Source organism: Capra hircus, chromosome 1 (genome assembly GCF_001704415.2).
Source record: "Capra hircus breed San Clemente chromosome 1, ASM170441v1, whole genome shotgun sequence".
NCBI lineage: Eukaryota > Metazoa > Chordata > Mammalia > Artiodactyla > Bovidae > Capra > Capra hircus.
In genome coordinates, this window is record NC_030808.1 from 65,653,220 (window position 1) to 65,671,209 (window position 17,990).

A 17,990-nucleotide genomic window follows, 5' to 3' on the forward strand; every position below is an offset into this window, starting at 1 on the left:
GTTCAGGAAAACCCAGGGGGAACCCCTGAAGCCAGATCACGCCTTTGCGTTTTGTTGGGCTTCCTTCCTCATGACCTTTGCCATGGGCAGGATTCCTCACTCTGGCTCCCGGCAAAAAAGGATTTATTTTACATAAGTTTACAGCATTAGCATATGTTTCAAAATGAAATTTAAAACAGGGCAAGAAACAGGCAGAAGCACCAAGAAGTTAGCTAAATAGGGAAGAAGAGAAAGAGAAATTGTTTAGAACAGAGACTAAACAAGCAGAGAAAAGCAGCTCCTAATGGTGCCCTCAGTCTCAATAACAGCAATAACTGATAATGTACCCTGCACTATTCTAAACACTTTACATATATCGGCCTAATTAATCCTCAGGATCACCCAGTGAGGTAGGACTCTCATTATTTTGTTTCATACATGAGGAAACTTAGGCACCGAGAGGTTAAGTACCTTGACCAAAATTCAAACTTTGTGAAAATGTGGTATCAAAGCCCACATTCCATACCACCAAACTAAAATGCCTCCTCTACGAAGAAGATAGTGCTGCCCTTTCTTCTACTGCACATTGCATTTTGGCAAATATGTAGAGTTGTACACTACCTAGAAAAAGAATGCTTTTTCCTTCATGAGATTACATGCATACTTATCTAAGAGAGACACACAACGGACTCTACCACTTTCTTCTCTTGATTGAGTAAAATAAGACACTCCTTATTATAAAGATGCCACACAGCCCTACTTAGATGCAACCTGGAGAGACTCTGAGGTGATTTAGGAGAAGGCTGGGACCAAAGTCAAAAGATCATTAATTCAAATAGATTTAATTCCTGGGTATACTCTCATCCAATCTCGGACACCCAAGTTATTCTATAGAGTACTTGAAAGAAGGAACTATATCTTTAGACTAAATTTCATCTCTTTATCTAGGTAATATCCATCCATGCTTTGGATGCAGTACTGGGCTTCCTAGGTGGCACAAGTGGTAAAGGACCCGCCTGTCAATGCAGGAGATGTTAAGACATGGGTGCAAACCCTGGGTTGGGAAGAGCCCCTGGAGGAGGAAATGGCAACCCACTCCAGCATTCCTGCCTGGAAAATCCAATGGACAGAGGAGCCTGGCAGGCCGCAGGCTGTAGAATCACAAGGAGTTGGACATGACTAAAGCAACTTAGTACTCACACGTCTTTCATAAATGTTTATAAAACTTCACCGAATCCAATGACAAACACTTGAATTCCTTGGTCATCATAAGCAAATATTACATATGAATATTCTTCGCAAACCTGGATATTATCCACATTTAAGATTTCTCATTACCTGTAGCAGTGTGTGATTGTGATACAGGATAGATTCTTTCCATTCCAAGAAAAGGATTCAGACGTTTTTCTCGCTGCAGGGGAAAGACCACTTTGGTAATAGCATTAGTGATTCTTCTCCACTCTAAGATCAAGCCTGGTAAAGGATGTAATGCCCTTAATTTATTTAAAACATCCTGCCAAAAAAATTATAATAAAGTAAGATCAGACCCTTGTCCAAATTCCATAGCAAACTAGAATCTCTTTTAAGCAAAAATTACAGTCTCAAAATTAAATTTGGTAACTCCTGTATCTAACTCAATTATTATAAAATTACTTTTTTTTAGAAATACTATAATGATAAATCCACAATAACTATAGATTATTAAATGTAAATATGTTAATGTTGAGTAAAATCAATTTAGATCTTTGCAAAGTAGCTGCTTCCCACCCCCTTCCCAAGTGTTTACCTCATCTCTTTTCTTTACATTTTCCTTCTCCATTGCTCATGTGATTATAAGTTTCCCAGTTGCTTTTTTTATCCTTTTTGCCATAATACTTTCATGGATTTTGTATCAAGGAAATCTATTTTTAAAACTTTGAATTTTCTATGCTACAGAATTTCAATGAACCATCAAGAATAAAAACTTGTGAGATAAAAGGGTAATATAATCAAATAAGTTTTGCTACAGAATGAAGCTGTGGAAATTTTCCCAGGGGAGGCAAGTCATAGTTAATAATATTACGGTCAAAATTCTACAGAATGTGACTTCTGTAGCAGTTCAGTAGTTAAGACACCACACTTCCAATGCAGGGGTCACAGGTTCAATCCCCGGTTTCTAGGGAACTAAGACCCCATGAGATATGCAAGGTTGAGGGAGGAAACTATATAGGGTGGCAACTTGGACTGGTCTCTCCATGTGGCTGTACTTTCAATCCTTATTTTCCATTGATAATTCATTCAGTAAAAATGTAAAATTAAGCCTTTTCTCTCTTTTGCCCCATGCATACAGTTTCCGTGAGTTGTGATTCACTTTTACTTTGAAATTAACAGATTAGATTCTCAAAATAAATTCATGGAAAACTTATTATTTTGCTCTGAAATTAAAGAAACAAAATTTCTATTAACTTTATTTTTTAAATTCTTCCATACCTTTGTTCATGTTCATTTGACTATAAAAACTATATTCTGCAGTCTGAGAGTAGGGCATGTCCGTCTAAGAGTAGTGTATATCAGTAATTAAATAATGTCTATATAGGTCTGAATTTACAAACTTTCATATACTCTTTTAAGGATAGGAAGGACATACTGTTAAGTCATATTATAATCCAGATTTTCCATGCTAGAATGTCTCCACAGTGTTTGTGGGCAGCTAAACCAGAAATCAATTTGTTTCTGTCTAGATAAATTCAAATGGTGGACTATGCTGGATTTTGATTGCATCAGCATTCTTTCAAGGCACCAAATGCTAACAGCAGTTCAGATTCTGCCCTATGACTGCCCCAAAGAGCACCTTACTAGTGCTGAACTGTTTTGCCAGCCTTAGCTTCCGTCCGTGGTCATTTCCTCTTCTGGTAGAACCCAAAGTTTTCTTGATGCCTTGGTTTTTACCCTCTCCATTTGGTGGCAACTTTAGTTCCAAAAATAAAACCTGCAAGAAATTTATGCCCCTTTAGTCAAGAATCAAATCACAAGTATTATATTCAGAAAACATTTTTTAAAGTATTCAAGAAAAGACTCTCTATAGTTCAACATGAGTTGAAAGAAGTTTGGACAATTTGGAATTAACACATTTAATAAGTAATGGCAATAAAAATCTTAGGTAGACTGTCCATACCCTAATTTAGTCAGTATCAGGTTAATTCTAACACCAGGCTCTTAACAGTCAAGAACACAAGAACGTATATTTTGTGCTGAACAACTAACAAATAGACTATCGGCAATGAGACTTCAGTTGCTCCAAGGATTGTAAGCTCACCCAAATACTTCTTGACATGGTAAGCAATGTGGCTGCTTGTTAAGCCCCATAGATGACAGACGTGGGAGCCTTTGTGGCTACTGTGTGATCAAAAAAATCAGAGAATACTGAAGTAGGAAGGGATCCAAAAAGCCATCTAATTCCACCACCACAAAGCTACATCCTGAGAATCCCTAAACAAAAAGCCAGGAGAGGGTCCAATGCAGCAATAACAAAAGCTAGAAAGTGCCCAGTAAGCACCCACTAAAGAAAGAAGGCTTATAAGGAACAGAGATCTAGGCTCTAGGGCAGAGGAAGTTCCTACAACATGGCTGCCTAAAACTCACTAGTTAGAGGGGTTCCAACTGAGGCAATTCAGAACACTATTGACTCTCTCAACTCATTCATTTATATACTTTCATTAAGATATGTTAGACAGCAACCCAATGGACACAAATTTGAGCAAACTCTAGGAGACAGTGGAAGACAAAGAAGCCTGGTGTGCTGCAGTTCATGAAGTCACAGAGTCAGACATGACTTAGCAACTGAACAAGATTAGGTACTTTCTTATTTTTAAAAAACACGTAACTCTGTGGCTTAAAGGGGGAGTCATTTTTATGCCCTTTATATAGTTAATGAATATTTACTTTTAGACAGGTATTATTCTAAGTAGTTTACACTTATTTTTTGTTTCTCACAACTCCATGAGGTATTTCTACTATGAAGTATTTTACTGAGATGTAAAGGGTTGATAAAGTGGCCCAAAGTCAAGGAGTTAAGGAATAGATAGAAGAGTCTCTAAAATATTTACCAACATGCTATAAAAGTGAATCACACCTAGAAAACAACAAAACTTCAAAGCTATTAAGTATAAGCACCCATCTATCAGTAACTCTTCTAAAACAATTCAACCATCCTTTGCAGAGTATGGGGAAAGAACATAATACAAACTATTGGGGGAGAAAAGGGCAAACTATGTAAAAATTTACATAAGGCGATAAAAATATTGTAGGTTAAAAAAGCAAACAGTCCCCAAATCCCTTTTTCACTAACATCTAAGAAAAGTATCTAATTTTGCAGTGAGGAAGCTGTAAGAGTTCATGAAATGACTAACTTCATGGAGAAACATCTACGCCATTATACAACTACTATTACAGATCTCATCTGCACAACAAATATTTACTGAGTGCTTCTTCTGTACCAGGCAAATCTCCTCGTGAAACATACATTCTAGGATACTTCTTCACTACCTACCTATTCATAAATAAAAACATACAAAGGAGATATTGGAATACATCTCCAAAGTATTCTGGTTAACCAATCGTTTTATTTTATTGATCTCTGGTGTTTAGGTAAACACATTTATGAAATATATACACACAAACCATTTTTTTGCTCTGAAAATGACTTTCTAAATTCTCTATTCCCATTATACAACCTCAGCAATGTCATCTGAACTGGTGAAGGAAAAACTATGGCCAGCTAGTTGATAGGCCTGCATCTCAATTGCATCCAGTTTGGCTTGCATTATGTGTTTCTGAGTGTCACATTCTGCAGTACTAAAGCCGATTCCATTTAGTTCTAGCAAGGCTAGGCAGTACTGGGAGGGCATTTCCACTTTACAGAAAACATCTGGAAGGAAAAAAAAGAAAGCAAAAAACATTAATTCACCAGCTAAGTGACTAGTTCAGCATCATTACCTATATACATAGCATTTTTCTGGGAAAATCAAAGATGCTACTAAGCTATCCTTCAAGATCCAGTCTCCTGAGCCACATTCTCAAACCATTAGTGAAAGGTATTAAAGTACTTTCCATTTTTCCATTTAAGCTTTGGACTACTATCTGTGTCTATTCAGAGAGTAAACCAGGCAACCTTATGAACAGTCTGAATTGTAAGTGACTTCATTTCTCCCAAGATGATGTTTCTGTTTCTACTCTTAGTAAAAAACAAGGAAGCCAATTTTATTTGCTAAGCTGACTATAAAAGGTTAATTCCTCAGAATAATTTCCAATACTCCTGGTCCCATGGTATGCAGATTTGCACAAAGCTAAATATAAAGGTTTTTTATTTTCCAGTGTTCTAAGAACAAAGGATAAGATTCCTAAAGTAAAAAAATCAGAGTATTTTTTCATCTGCTGACATTTCTCAACAGAATAATCATTCTAAGTCAGTTTCCCTAGTATGTTCATTAGCACATTAGTCTCAAAAATACTCTAAGAAAGGTTGGGATTGAGAGACACTGTATACTATGAATTTCAGCATTTATATACTACTCTTAGATGTTCATGATGCCTGTTAATGTACCAAAGGCTCTGAGTAGAACTGAACACAACTATTTTAATATTTGTTTTAATCAAAAAACTGAAATCATTCAACTATAAAGCACTTTATCTGTTTAATATGTATTAACATTGTGAAAAGTGAGTGTTCATAGAACACTCTATGGGAAATGCGATCCTAAATTTATTAAGAAAAAAATCCACAGCAAAGATTTCTACTTCCAGTGTTATGTGTCACTAGGACTCTGTGTAACCCTGGCCCGTCTTCCCCAGTTCCACATACACACATTCTTTACGGCACTCCTGGACTCAATCAGTAGGAGAAATCCCAAATGATACCTGTAACTACCACCAAAAGCAAACAAACAAGTGAGAGCTACTAGCCTCTGATGGTCAAGAGAAGATACGGGCAGTCCGAGCCTGGCTTCACAGGCTTGGAGTCAGAGCAGAAATTCACAGGATATGCAACTAGAGAAACATGGAACTAGGGTCAGAAAAAGAAGAGTCAAGAGTGATAGGAAGCCAGCCTGGATTCACAGACAGTAGGAAGAAATAGGGCTGCAAAGTGAATGAAGTCTTACTCCAAAAAGGTTGAGGGGATAACATATCTTTGGAGTAGCAAGAGAAGGAGAAGCTGATTCTCAGGCTCCTGTTCTGAACCAAAATTCCCAAGAAAAGCTAATGCAGGCCTTGAATGCATTGTAGTTTAGTAACAAGCTGAAGCCAGAACAAAGTCTTTCCAGAGGAAGGCATCCCCCACCTAGCAAACCCTGAAGCGCTCTGATCCCTAAGACTTGCAGCTATAGAATCATTAGACTCAGAACAGAGCACAGCTATGAATAAATTATATACAAAATCAGAGGTTTGAAAAAACAACAAAATTCTGTAAAGCAATTATACTTCAATTAAAAATTAAATAAAATTTTAAAAACTATATACAAAATAAAAACAAAATGAATACAAACAATCAGCAGGAAAGTGTGATATGTCAATAATCACAATGAACAGAAACACATCAATAATTATAAATTGCCAAATTTGTGGAAAAAAAATGATAGTTTGAAAACGAAATAAGCTATACTTTGTTTACAAGACACATCTAAAGCATAAAGATCTAGAAGATTTAAAAGGACGGAAAAAAGATGTATGAGGCAAGCAACTAATCAAGAGAAAGTTGATGCTGCCACAGTCATTCCAAAAAACCAGATGATTAAGAATAAAAATCCTATTAGTGGTAGAGCTAGTCAAACATAATGACAGATTTAATGTACCAGGAAAATACACCAATTTAAACCTGTATGCTGCTGCTGCTCAGAGAAGGCAATGGCACCCTACTCCAGTACTCTTGCCTGGAAAATCCCATGGATGGAGGAGCCTGGTAGGCTGCAGTCCATTGGGTCGCTAAGAGTCGGACAAAACTGAGCAACTTCACTTTCACTTTTCACTTTCACACATTGGAGGAGGAAATGGCAACCCACTCCAGTGTTCTTGCCTGGAGAATCCCTGGGATTGCACCTAATAAGGTAGTCTCAAATGTGTTATAAAACTAACATTCCCTAAACTATAGGGAAAATTAGATATAGATGATTTAAACAACACTGAATTAACAGACATTTATAAAAGTCTGCATCCAGTATTAGTATACCTATATTCTTATGTGCACACTGAACATTTACAAAATAATTCAGGTTTTAGGTTACAAAGCAATTCTCAAAGAACTTCAAAGAATGGGTATCATACAAACATATTATCTACAACACAATAGAGATCAAATATAATAATAAAAGTATAAAATAAGTTTTCCACTATTTGAGAATTAAAAATAATCTTATAATGTATCCATCTAAAAAAGTCACACCAGAAAATTTTAAATATTTAGGATAAAACAAGGAAAACATTACATGTCAAAACCTGTAAGATATAATGAAAGTAGAACTTGAAGGAAATTACAGCCTTAAATACTTAGATTAGAAAAAGAAAAATATGATTTGAAAAGTAATGAGCATAGTATCAAACTTAAGAATTTAGAAAAAGGACTGCAAATAAAGTCAGGGGAACTAGAAGAAAAGAGATTAACGAAAGAATTAAATCAATGAAACAGAAAACAATAACAACAGGAAAGATCAAAGGTAAAAACTGGCTTTTTGAAAACACTGAAAACTTGGATAAACCTCTAGTGCAATTAAACAATAATATTATGAAAGAAAAAGACATAACAAACCAGAGATACAAAAAGAAAAAAATCACCAATACCTTTAGATAAATTCTTTAAAAAATATATAGGCTACTAAAACATAATCAAAAAGATATAACTGAATAATCTAACCTAGATAGCATATTAAAAAGCAGAGACATTACTTTGCCAACAAAGGTCCGTCTAGTCAAGGCTATGGTTTTTCCAGTGGTCATGTATGGATGTGAGAGTTGGACTGTGAAGAAAGCTGAGCACCGAAGAATTGATGCTTTTGAACTGTGGTGTTGGAGAAGACTCTTGAGAGTCCCTTGGACTGCAAGGAGATCCAACCAGTCTATTCTAAAGATCAGTCCTGGGTGTTCTTTGGAAGGACTGATGCTGAAGCTGAAACTCTAATACTCTGGCCACCTCATGTGAAGAGTTGACTCATTGGAAAAGACCCTGATGCTGGGAGGGATTGGGGGCAGGAGGAGAAGGGGACAACAGAGGACGAGATGGCTGGATGGCATCACCGACTCGATGGACATGAGTTTGAGTGAACTCCGGGAGTTGGTGATGGACAGAGAGGCCTAGCGTGCTGTGATTCATGGGGTTGCAAAGAGTCAGACACGACTAAGCGACTGAACGGAACTGAACAGTTATTAAAGAAGTCAAAGTAGTAGTTAAAAATACTTCCACAACGTTTATAGGCAAATTCTATCAAACTTTCAAAGAATACATCATGCCTATGACACATAAACACCTCCAGAATAAAAAGAAGCTATATTCATCAATTCATTCCATGAAACTGGAATAACTCTCTTACCAAAAACAAAGCACAAGAAAGAAAAATTACAATCATTTTACAACCAATGAATTTGCAAAGTAGAGACAATGTAATCAGAAAGATTTCTTTCACATTGCTGTCGAAAGGACAAATTTTGTACAACTATTCTGAAAAACAGCTCACCATAATCTTGAAAAGTTGAATACTCCCATTTCCAAGATGGAGCAATTCTACAGCCAAAAGAAATTCTTACCCAATTAGCAGGAGACATGTAAATTTACAAGAATATTTATATAGAACTATTTGGTATAGCAGAACAGAAAAAAAATAAAAGAAAACAAAACTAGAGACAATCTAAGCATTTATCAATAGGAAAATGGATAAATATATTTTAGTGTGCATGCATGTGTGTGCACAAATGCACACACACACAGTGATACATTACACAGCAGTGAAAATAAGTAAACTATAGATACTTGCTATAATATGCATGACTCTTCCTAACATGATGCTGAGCAAGTAAAACAAGACATAGTGTGACAGATGTTTTATAAAGTTAAAAAACAAGCAAAACCAAATAATATATTGTGTGGACTTTTACATATTAAGAAAATAAGGGAATGATAAACATAAAACTTGTAATGTATAAGGAAAGAGGAGCACCCAGGTAGATAAACATCTAAGTTGTTAATATGAGTTAACAGTTATTCATTATATTATTAAAATAAAAGTGAATAAAAAGAGGACCTATATGGACCAATGATGAAGAGTTAATGAAAAATAAGATTATGACTGATATAAATCTGTGCAGCTGAGGTCTACTGAAAAACAGAGAAATCAACTCACTCCATACCTAAAAACATCATCTCATCTATGTTCAAACTACTTTAAAAGGAGCCAATTGATCAATGTGAAGAGAACAGGATACTTTGTTCCGGGGTCAAATTAAGCAAAGACATATTCTGTTATTAAGATTTATTCATACTTAAACAAAAATCAGCTCTCTACTGGGAGAAAGTCAGCTAGAATACACCTCCCCAACAGGCAAGATGATGAGAAGAGAAAAAGATGAAGATTCTGGAGGCCTACTAAAACTAACAGGTGTATCGTGAAATAATCATTTCCAAATAAAATGTGATGGTTGTCCACATTCTCTCCCAAAACTTCCCTTATTTCAATGTACTTCAATTCTATGTATTCTTTGAATAAGAAATATTTAACACTGTACAAGAAGGCATTTAACACCTCCAGGTCACCCACTTCTGAAAATTTGTAGGGGAAAAAAGCTTTGAAAGCACATAGAAAACATACTGTGAAAGCTAAAAATTATAAATCTAGGTCTCTTACACTTTTCTAAAAAGGAATATTAGTCTTTTTTTTTTTACAGGTGAAAAATTATCTTTTAAGTAATGGAACAGTCCCCTCCCAATTAGACTGAAAAACTTACAAATCTGGTAATGGGCAATAAATGTCTAAAAAACTACAGACTAATTCATATCACCATCATCAAATGTCAGTGTCTAGGAATTATACCGACTACCTAGGATGCCTATCCTAGAGGCAGACTAGTCAGCCTAAGAGGGAATTCGCTATGTTCATTCAGCATTATTGTTCACGAATGCGGAAGTAGTACTGAGGAAGGTGTGCGGTGTACTCCCAACTTCTTTATCTGCCTACGTTGGCTTAGAAAGGCTGAGTTTGAAATACTCCAATGCCTGTTGAAGAGCTGCTAATTAACATCACTTAATCAAGTCTCCTGTAAGCAAATAAGCCAGTCTTTCCTTTTGTATTATTTTATCCCAGTAATATCAGGGAGAACTTTATAACCAGCACAGAGGGTTTGTGCTAGAAGTAATAATAATCATCAACTAATACAATCCTGAACATTCACTGGAAGGACTGAGGCTGAAGCTGAAGCTCCAAAACTTTGATGCCTGATGTAAAGAATCAACTCATTGGAAAAGATCCTGATGCTGGGAAAGATTGAGGGCAGGAGGAGAAGGGGATGACAGAGGACAAGATGGTTGGATAGCATCACCAACTCAATAAATCTGAGCAAACTCCAGCAAATGGTGAAGGACAGAGAAGCCTGGTGCACAGGAGTCCACAGGGTCGCAAAGAGTCGGACACGACTTAGCGACTGAAGAACAACAGCAACAAGTGCCTAATGTGTGACAAGCACTAAGCTCCCTGTCTCATTTAACACTTTCAAAATAAGAACCAGACTTAGAGAGTTAAAGTAGCTTGCCCAAGGTCCCTCATAAATAAATAATATAGATTCAAGCCCTACTCTTCATGAATTCATCAGTCTCCTGTTTGTAATGTTAATTAATCAGCCAATCCATGGTTTATATATCCTCACAATGAAGCCAACCTTGCTTTACTTCATCATTTTCACCCTAAGTATATATTATGCTCTCTGAAGTCAAGGTAGACAATCTGGGCCAGCTGCCTGCACAATAATTTCACACTATTTCTCACAAGGGAAAAAAAAGATTCACATGAATATGCTTTGCTGAAAAAACAAATAACTGTTAAAGAATTCTACAAAGAAAAGAGTTCATTGTTTTAAATCCATAAAAGATACATTCTAAGTGTATTTCTAAAACCATTTGATAACAATCAAATATAAAATTAGGAATAAATGAATAAAATGCTCTAACTTACTTCATTATAGTAGAGCCAGAGGTCAGCAAACTATGGCCAATCTGGGGCCAGATGTCTATTTTTGTAAATAAAGATTTATTGGAACACTCATTTTCATACTGTCTATAGCTCCTTTCATGCTATGATGGCAGAGTTGAATACTCATGACTGAGACCATCTAGCGTACAAAACCAAAACTAGTCACTATCTGGCCTTTTATAGCAAAATTATCTATGTTGACTCCTGCACTAGACAATCAAAAGAAAGGGTTTGCATGAAAAGTATAACTTATGTTTTAAAAAAAAAGTTTAATTTATCCACCTGTAACAGAGTGGCTAAATACAGAACTATCCCTAGTCTTACAACATCATAAAAATGCCAGGAACTGTTTTTTTACCTTGAAGGTTTTCCTTCTTCAACAAAGAATTAAGTTGATTCATAGAGTTGAAGATGAGAATGGACTCTACAGATGCTCTGTATCGTCCAGAATGCTCAGTGCTGACATTCAGCCCTAGGCTTTGAATTCCTTGGCCAGTCTCTATTTCTTCCAAGAGTGGAAGCTCATGAGGAAGAAAACGGGAAACTATGCTGTGAAGAGTCGGCTCCTTGGAATCTGGATCTAGTAACCAGCATGCCACCTGAATGGGATAACAATCAGAATATTTTCTTGATTTTCTAAAGACATTTCTGTATCCTTAAATTAAAAGGGGAAAAAAGAAAGCTCATTTTCAATCTCATTCATTTTTACTTAATACACTTAATACTTTTTCAGTATTTCCCAGGAGAGAAGGAAAGGACAACTGCACCAGGATAAGGAAAGGATAATTGGTACAAAAAATAACCTTTTTTTTTTAACCAATAAGAGCAGTGACCATCAAAGAATAAAAAGTTATATTTTCCATTACTGCAATGTGCCTGCTGATTTACTTCAAAAGCCAGCTTGAAAATCAAATGCCTTTGAGATAACAAAAATCATATTTCTGAAAATGCAGTTGGGTTTCTTTTCCATTGAGGCTGACTTTGGCTTACTTACTATTATAATAAATTTGGGCCAATATAGCTTTAGGTTTATTTAATTTTCAACATGGGAAAAAGTGAGACATAAACATTTAACCATTACAAGTTCACATACAGTATTTTAGAACGCATAAGACTTTCTCTTAAAGATGAGGACCTCTCACCATGACCATCCAACCTGTGATTTGACTGCTGTTCTTAGTTAGCTTCCCTATGAGACTAGAAGACCTGCATTTTCTAATACTAGATTCAAGCAGTTTGAAATTGGATTTAGAATAAGGAATCTAAACCTTGTTCATAATTTCAAGCATTACTAAATGGCTCAGTTACTTCTTTTATAGGCTAAGAATTCAGTTTTACAGGGGGGCACAATCTTGTATATTATAATAAGAAATATAAATTGGGTCTTCCCAACAGAGATAAGGCAAGGCTTCCTAGATGGCTCAGCAGGTAAAGAATATGCCTGCAATGCAGCAGATGCGGGTTCGATTCCAGGGTCAGGAAGGCCCCTTGGAGAAGGAAATGGCAACCCACTCCAGAATTCTTGCCTGAAAAATCCCATGGACAGAGGAATCTGGTGGACTATAGTCCAAAGGATCTCAAAAAGTTGGACACACTGAGCTCTCGCAAAAGAGATACAGGTTATCTTTAGTTGTGCTAATATAGTGTCTTGGAGTACCCCTAAGTCACCTAAGAACATAGGCTAGTTGCCAGGGGTAATCAATCCTGTGACAAGAGGGCTGGAACTTTCAGTTCCACCTCCCCAAACTCCTGGTTTGAGGAAGAGGCTAAAGAGTAACTGATCACCAATGGCCAATGATTTGATCAATTGTGCCTATATAATGAAGCCTCCACAGGAACCCAAAAGGAAGGGTTCAAAGAGCTTCTGGGTTGGTAATCACATGAAGACGGGGAGAGTGGCAAGCCTAGAAAGGACAGAAGCCCCATACCTCTTCTTACAAACCTTGCCCTATACATCTCTTCATCTGCCTGTTAATCTGTGTCCTTTAATATCCTTTGTAATAAGCCAGTAATCTAGTGAGTAAACTGGTTTCCTAAGTTCTGTTAGCTCCTCTAACAAATTAACCAAGCTCAAGGAGGGGATTATGGGAATCTAATTTATTTACAGCTGGTTGACCAGAAGCACAGTTAATAAGGTGGGCTTGCAACTAGTGCCAGAAGTTGGGGGCTTCTGGGACTGAGCCCTTAGCCTATGGGATTTGATGCTATTTCCAAGTAGAAAGTAACAGAATTGAGCTGAACTGTTGGACATCCAGCTGGTACCCAGAGAACAGTTAGTGGTACAGCAACAGGCCCCCACCATTAGAAACTAGTGATCAGAATCCTTTTAGAGGTACTAAATAAGACAGTCTGATATAAAAACTGGTAAATGTTTCTTATAAAAGTGAAATTTGATAAATTAATAGTTTCTCTTACATCAAAAATGCTATGATTAGTAAAACCAAGTATGGAATATTTCAAATGGTTTAAACCAAAGTTGCTATATAAATCTGGGAAGCTACTGTAGCTTTAAGAAGCTCATATTACCCATATTCTCATTTTGGACTCTGAAACATCAAAATTAAATGATAACCTTTTATATCCAGTAAAAGTCAGTTTAGAAACTATATGAAATGTATCACATAAACAAAGGCTGGTTTGAAATATAGGAAGAGACAGTGTCATCAGTTTACCTCATAATGCCTTGAAAGTGAAGTCAAAGTCTCTCAGTTGTGTCCAACTCTTTGTGACCCCGTGGACTATACAGTCCATGGAATTCTCCAGGTCAGAATAGTGGAGTGGGTAACCATTCCCTTCTCCAGGGGATCTTCCCAACCCAGGGATCAAAGCCAGGTCTCCTGCACTGCAGGCAGATTCTTCACCAGTGGAGCCACCAAGGAAGCCCAAGAATACTGGAGAGGGGAGCCTATCCCTTCTCCAGTGGATCTTCCCGACGCAGGAATCAAACTGGGGTCTCCTGCACTGCAGGTGGATTCTTTACCAGCTGAGCTACCGGGGAAGCCTCAATGCCCTCAAAAATCTCTGCCAAAAAGCTAAAGAAGCTAAAAAATTATCTTATTATCATTAATTGTGTTGGTAACAACCAATTAATATCATATCTCAATTCAATTAATATTCCACACACCTCATGTATTCTAGTCTTAAAAAAGGGAAAAAAATGATATCCCTTTCAGGGCTATGATCCAATAGATAAATGTCTTCTGAAAGTGCATTTTATGTTTATGTATAATCATAAAGTGTATATCACAATAACATAAGTTACTCTTTCCTTAATAATTCAGTCATCTTTATAAACAGTGTATCAGTTTGCTATTATATGGAAAAGTGCTTACGGGTTAATATGGCCATTTATCCCTATGCTAAATGGCCTCTAACTACTATCCTTCGTGATCTCGTATATCTATATATGCTTTTACTATTTTCTGCCTCTATCTTCATGGATATTTGAAATATCCTACTATCATGTATCTAAATCTGACAGTTCTTTCATTTCTAACTTACTATGAGACAGAAAATGGAACATATGACCAAAATGAAAACTCTTTAAGTCTCTGAAAAAGGTATGAACTTTAGTGCTTAGAATTTATAACATCTCTGTTTTTATCTACATAGAGGCATCTGGTGTTAATAATCTGTTTTGGATGAATGAGATTACTGGACAAAGGAGTGACTACCCTAAACTACTTAAGCTGCAGTGTTGAAGCTAAACATATACCAAGTCATTTAAGAAGTAACCCAAAACATTAAAATATTTTTTGAAGTATATAAAAATTATTGAAATAAGACAAGAAACCTTAGGATCTTCATAACTTTGTTCCAGGGAGATGCCACAAGACAGAAGAAGAATTTTATAACTCTGGATGAAGTCATAGATGATAACAGAACGTTCTTTATCAGACTCCTTTTGAAAGCAAGACTGAAGGTGCCACAATCTATCCTTCACAGTCAGGCTTGGATCCAGAGAAGGTGGGATCAAACTGGCACTAATTTCTTAAAAAAAAGGAAAAAAAAGTTTTAAGGCAAAAAGTACACACCTTCATTTGAAGAAGCAATCTTTAGTGCTAAGACTGAAAAAGACTCAAAAGCCTCAGAGTTTAGTTCAGCATGACCTTATTATCCAGGTCATGTTGGCTATACAGATGCAGTGTTTTGTAATCTAAAAATTAAGGTTTGGGCTAGGTGATCTATAATGCTCTAATTCAGTTCAGTTCAGTTGAGTCGCTAAGTCATGTCCAACTCCTTGCGACTCCATGAACTGCAGCATGCCAAGGCCTCCCTGCCCCTCACCAACTCCCAGAGCCTACACAAACTCATGTCCATTGAGTCGGTGATGGCCATCCAACCATCTCATACTCTGTCGTCCCCTTCTCATCCTGCCCTCAATCTTTCCCAGCATCAGGGTCTTTTCAAATGACTCAGCTCTTTACATCAGGTGGCCAAAGTACTGGAGTTTCAGCTTCAACATCAGTCCTTCCAATGAACACCCAGAACTGATCTCCTTTAGGACGGACTGGTTGGATCTCCTTGCAGTCCAAGGGACTCTCAAGAGTCTTCTCCAACACTACAGTTCAAATCCATCAATTCTTCAGTGCTCAGCTTTCCTTATAGTCCAACTCTTACATCCATACATGACCACTGGAAAAACCATAGCTTTGACCAGATGGACCTTTGTTGGCAAAGTAATGTCTCTGCTTTTGAATATGCTATCTAGGTTGGTCATAATTTTCCTTCCATGAAATAAGCGTCTTAATTTCATGGCTGCAATCACCATCTGCAGTGATTTTGGAGCCCCAAAAAATAAAGTCTGATGACACTGTTTCCACTGTTTCCCATCTATTGCCATGAAATGACGGGACTGGATGAAATGATCTTAGGTTTTCTGAATGTTGAGCTTTAAGCCAACTTTTTCACTCTTCTCTTTTACTCTCATTAAGAGGATTTTTAGTTCCTCTTCACTTTCTGCCATAAGGGTGGTGTCATCTGCGTATCTGAGGTTATTGATATTTCTCCCAGCAATCTTGATTCCAGCTTGTGCTTCATCCAGCCCAGCATTTCTCATGATGTTCTCTGCATATAAGTTTAATAAGCAGTGTGACAATATACAGCCTTGCATGAATGCATGCTAGGTCGCTTCAGTCGTGTCCAACTCTATGCAACCCTATGGACAGCAGCCCACCAGGCTCCTCTGTCCACAGGATTCTCTAGACAAGAATACTGGAGTGGGTTGCCATTTCCTTCTCCATATACAGCCTTGATGTACTCCTTTTCCTATTTGGAACCAGTCTGTTGTTCCAAATTCTCTCTCAGAATTTTCCACAGTTTATTGTGATCCACACAGTCAAAGGCTTTGGCATAGTCAATAAAGCAGAAATAGATGATTTTCTGGAACTCTCTTGCTTTTTCCATGATCCAGTGGATGTTGGCAATTTGATCTCTGGAACCTCTGCCTTTTCTAAAACCAGCTTGAACATCTGGAAGTTCATGGTTCACGTATTGCTGAAGCCTGGCTTGGAGAATTTTGAGCATTACTTTACTAGTGTGTGAAATGAGTGCAATTGTGCAGTAGTTTGAGCATTCTTTGGCATTTCCTTTCTTTGGGATTGGAATGAAAACTGACCTTTTCCAGTCCCATGGCCACTGCTGAGTTTTCCAAATTTGCTGGCATATTGAGTGCAGCACTTTCATAGCGTCATCTTTTAGGATTTGAAATACCTCAACAGGAATGAGCTCTAATTAGGTGGGAGAAAATTCTAAACATTAAGATTCTAAAAATAAATCTACATTTCTCAGAATGTGAAATTAAAGACAAAAAAGTTATTTGAAAGTAAATTTTTTAAAAAGGAACTCATTTTACAGGGAAGTTTAATATGAATTATAAAACTACATCTAAAATAAAAGAAGTTCAAGTAACTACTCACGGTATGATGTTTAGCTACAAAACTGAAAATATTTCATGCTTACTCGGGAATAGACATTACACAGCATCTTTTAAAATGCTTCCTTATTAATTCTGCTCCTAAAACCTAATAATCAACTAGGTATGCAACCACCATAATCAGCTCACCAATTATTTCTAGATCATATCCGTTTAACTCTATGACTTTTCCAAAGGCTTTGTGATTCAATACTGTAGATGTCTAGCTCATCATTGCCTCTAAAGGAGTTCCAGATATACCAAATAGGAGGAAAAAAGCTTGTAAAGAAACTGCTTTGATTTGTCTGATTTGTCTTCAGAAACAAATTTTCTAGGTAGCCAGCAAGTCCTTAAGGCTCCACTAACCCCAGAAAGAAAACACAGTATTAATAGCTCCAGACAAGCAGAAGGGAGAAAGGGGGACTGGGGAATGCTTCTTAAAACATTACTACAGATAATATGTGAAATAATGTAAACAATAGCCAGGATTTTTAAAAAATGAAAAGGGTTTTCTTAATACTAAAAATAAAGTCTAGGTAAGTATCAGGAGACTATTCTCAACAAAAAAGTCACTACCCTCATAGAGGTTCCATCAAAATTATGTAATAACTTAGCCAAATAGTGATTACTTACCGGAATGCTTTTGTTCCTTCTGCAGTGAAAAATAGTAAGCATCTTTTCCACCCCAGCATACTGCAAGCCCAACCACCAAGATGTCATCACAATCTTTAACAGGAAATCCATCATCTCTAATAGAGGCTTCTTGAGGGAAACTAACTATGTAAATCCAAAGTGAAATAGTTAAAAATCTCTAAAAGTCATTAAATTGAACATTAAATATGATAATAAAAACCATTTGATAAGCAACTTTTTCAGATCCCCTACAATATGCATTA

General features: G+C 36.7%; 1 protein-coding gene across 1 annotated transcript in view; it reads right to left on the minus strand.

The window, feature by feature from the left end:
* The window catches only part of POLQ (DNA polymerase theta), a 102,441-nt gene that overhangs the window by 27,463 nt on the left and 56,988 nt on the right, over positions 1 to 17,990 (minus strand). Inside the window, exons 17-22 of the mRNA XM_005674997.3 lie at positions 17,728 to 17,871; positions 14,974 to 15,170; positions 11,539 to 11,779; positions 4,692 to 4,885; positions 2,810 to 2,947; positions 1,318 to 1,492 (exon numbers count right to left, since the gene is read on the minus strand). Coding sequence (XP_005675054.2) covers positions 1,318 to 1,492; positions 2,810 to 2,947; positions 4,692 to 4,885; positions 11,539 to 11,779; positions 14,974 to 15,170; positions 17,728 to 17,871 — 1,089 coding nt within the window. The remainder of the gene's footprint in view (positions 1 to 1,317; positions 1,493 to 2,809; positions 2,948 to 4,691; positions 4,886 to 11,538; positions 11,780 to 14,973; positions 15,171 to 17,727; positions 17,872 to 17,990) is intronic.